This window comes from Pediculus humanus, genomic scaffold (assembly GCF_000006295.1).
Source record: "Pediculus humanus corporis 1103172107761 genomic scaffold, whole genome shotgun sequence".
NCBI lineage: Eukaryota > Metazoa > Arthropoda > Insecta > Psocodea > Pediculidae > Pediculus > Pediculus humanus.
In genome coordinates this window covers 507,959-511,079 of record NW_002987359.1, presented here as the reverse complement: position 1 = coordinate 511,079, position 3,121 = coordinate 507,959, and the positions used below count along the sequence as shown (strand labels likewise).

The 3,121-nt window shown below is 19.9% G+C and overlaps 1 protein-coding gene across 1 annotated transcript in view; it reads right to left on the bottom strand.

Moving 5' to 3' along the window:
• Positions 1-2,930: 2,930 nt before the first annotated feature.
• Positions 2,931-3,121, bottom strand: part of Phum_PHUM349960 (Hsp60 protein, putative) — a gene marked incomplete at both ends in the record, with an annotated part of 2,881 nt that continues 2,690 nt past the window's right edge. Inside the window, one exon of the mRNA XM_002427818.1 lies at positions 2,931-2,954. Within this exon, the coding sequence (XP_002427863.1) occupies positions 2,931-2,954 (24 nt within the window). The remainder of the gene's footprint in view (positions 2,955-3,121) is intronic.

Here is a 3,121-nt window from a genome sequence, read left to right as displayed (position 1 = left end):
ATTCCCTTTTTATTTATTTATTTATTAAAAATAAATATTAAATATTTAATAATTTTTATAAATTAAAATAATTATTATTATTCATAATAATAAAAACTGTAGCAGTAAAGCTATCATTGCATGTAAATTACAAAAACACACATTTAAAAATCTCGATTAAAAATAATAATAATAATAATAATAAAATGACTTTTTTCTCTTTTCAAAGTCAATTCAAAGTTAAATAATTAAAAAATTAGTAATTAATAAATGCATAAATGTTAAATTAAATTAGGAAAAAATAATAAAATTTGTAACTAATAATTTGATAAAACATTTTTTTTTTAATAAAAACTTAAAATTTAACAACGAATATATATATATAATTAAAATTTTTTTTTTTTTAAATTAATACTTACCAGCCTTATTTATAATTACATATTAAAATCTATGAGGGTGGTCTGATTACATATTAATTTATTGATTGATTGATACCTTCACAAAAACTTAAAAAAACCTAAATTTTCAGAAAAGTAATAATTGATTTTTTAATAAAGTTTTCTTTAAGGTCAATCTTAACTTATGCCAACAATGCTTTCACCTTTTACTAACCCCATTTAAATCTAAATTGTTCTACTATCTTCTATATATTGTTTTCCATTGACAGAAAAAAATTAAAAAAGGAAAAAATAAATTACCTATGGGGATCAATTAAAAATTCATTGGAAATTGTATAAAAGAATGTAAAATGCTAAAGTAAGTCATTATTTTATTCGCTAAGCTTAAGTCTTTTATTTGACCACCCTCATGTCTTATTAAATAATTAACATTTTTTTAATACCTCTATTTTTTCCTACTTTTAATGTTGATTCTTGAAGAGTGTGAACAATACTTCTTCTGTAAAAATAAAAAATAAAAAATTTTTAAATAAATATGATACAGTAAATACACAAAAAAAACTTTAATTGTAAAAGCTAGATAATATGTTCGAGAATTCGATGGCACCAGGGTTTAGTAACACACAAAGTACCTCAAACTAATCTCAATATTAATTTTGCAGATTTTTGAAAAACTGTTACATAATGTAACAATTTCTGTGTTCATCTGCATTTAAGCACTTCAAAATTACTTTAAATTTTTACAATCTTTTACATTTTGGAAGTTTTTCATCCCAAATGGCAAAATGCTCTAAAACCAAACTATAAATTTTTTAAAAGCCTCATGATAATTCAGATTAATGAGGCAAAATGAGTAAGTATTTCATTTTATTAAATTTAATGCTCAAATATTCACAAAAAAATTCATTGATTTATTTAATTAATTAAAATTTAAAACTACCGAGCATTTCTATTTTCCTTTGAAATTCTTTTTTAAAAAATCCATTATTTAAATATAATAAAATTTAAATTAAATTGGTAAGTTATAGTATACTATATATATATTTGATATATTATTTTCATCTTGAGGTAATTAATTAACCGATATAAAGTAAAAACACTTTATATAAGAATAAAATATATTTCTCAGCGCATTGAAATCGTTTTTACCATATTTATCTACAATCTTATTGAATGAAATTAAATATTCATCATTTAAACAATTTTTATTTCTGACCTTATGTAATTTGAACGAAATTGTTAAGCATGTAAAGATGCACAAAAGTACAAGATCGCAAAAAAACAAAAAATGAATATTAAACAGTAATTTACAAAACTTTACTGACACAATTAGAATAAAACTATTTAAAAATCATTAAATGAGAACATAAAACTTACCTAAAAATTTCTTTTCAACAAGATGCACGTGGATTAAAATTTCACGAATTTAATAAAGCATCGTTACTGTTCTTTGAATTATAAGTAAGTGTTACCAACTTTTGAAAAATTATAAAATAAATAATGTATAGGCTTTTTAATGTTAATCAACCAGATTTATAATTAACTTTAAATTTTTAAAGTAATATACAGTAATTACGCAAACTATGATAATTAGTAAAATTAATATTTAAAAAAAAGAGGATTCCAATAGATTTATGTGCCTAAATATGTATATTTAATAAATAAATATTCATCAAAACATTAGGGTGTGATTGGTGTGAAAATCTTGTGGGCGGTTGATGTTTTGTTCATCAGAACATTTATAATAATATTATATATAATTTAGAATTTATTTCAAACTACTCAGCGCTTGAATATAAGGGCTTTTTACATATAGGATAATTTCTCTCTCGCCAATATAGAGATCGCCGCCCCATGAAAAAAACAAGCTTCTCCCATTTTTGACCGTCGGTACTTTAAATTGGGGATAAAAAATTTCAGTATTTTGGCATAACTATTACATTATTATTGGATAAACTCTTAAAAATTAAACGATAATAATTAATTATGAAATAATCTGTCAATATTCCCAAAATTATTATCTCATAATCGAATCATTAATATTATAATTCAATTTTTAAAAAAAAAAACCAATTAAAATTGAATTAACAGTATTTTTAACATTTTTCAAATAAATACTCATAATTACATGTAAATAATTGCAATTTAAAAAAATAAATTAAAAAATTGTATTTTTGCAAGGTTAGGATAAAAAACAGAGTAAAAGAAAAAAAAACGACTGCGATTAAAATGCATTAAAATAGAAGAAAAAAAAAAATTTATTAGTGAAAATTTAATAAATACATAAAAAATTAGAATTAACAAAAATGACATTAATTGTAAGAATTCATTTTTTTTTTTTTGGTTTTTTTTTTTTTGGAATTCAAAAATATTAATACTTATTAGTGCTTGAAGATATTAACAATTATTTAGTATTCGTTAAGAACATGAATGAGGGTATTAATATTTTCTTTTACGTAATGGTGTTCACCTAAAACAAAAAAAAAAAAAAAAAAATTAAAATTATGTTGAATTTTTTAATAAAACATTTTTTATGGACATTGATACATTTATTTATCCAAGAACTATTATCATTACCTTAGTTTAAAGTAAAAACAAAAACTTATAATTAATAGTTTTGCTCAAAACTTTTTTTAATTTCATAAATATTTATATTTATATATATATATATATATATATATATATATATATATATATATATATATATATATATATATATATATATATATATATATAAATAATAA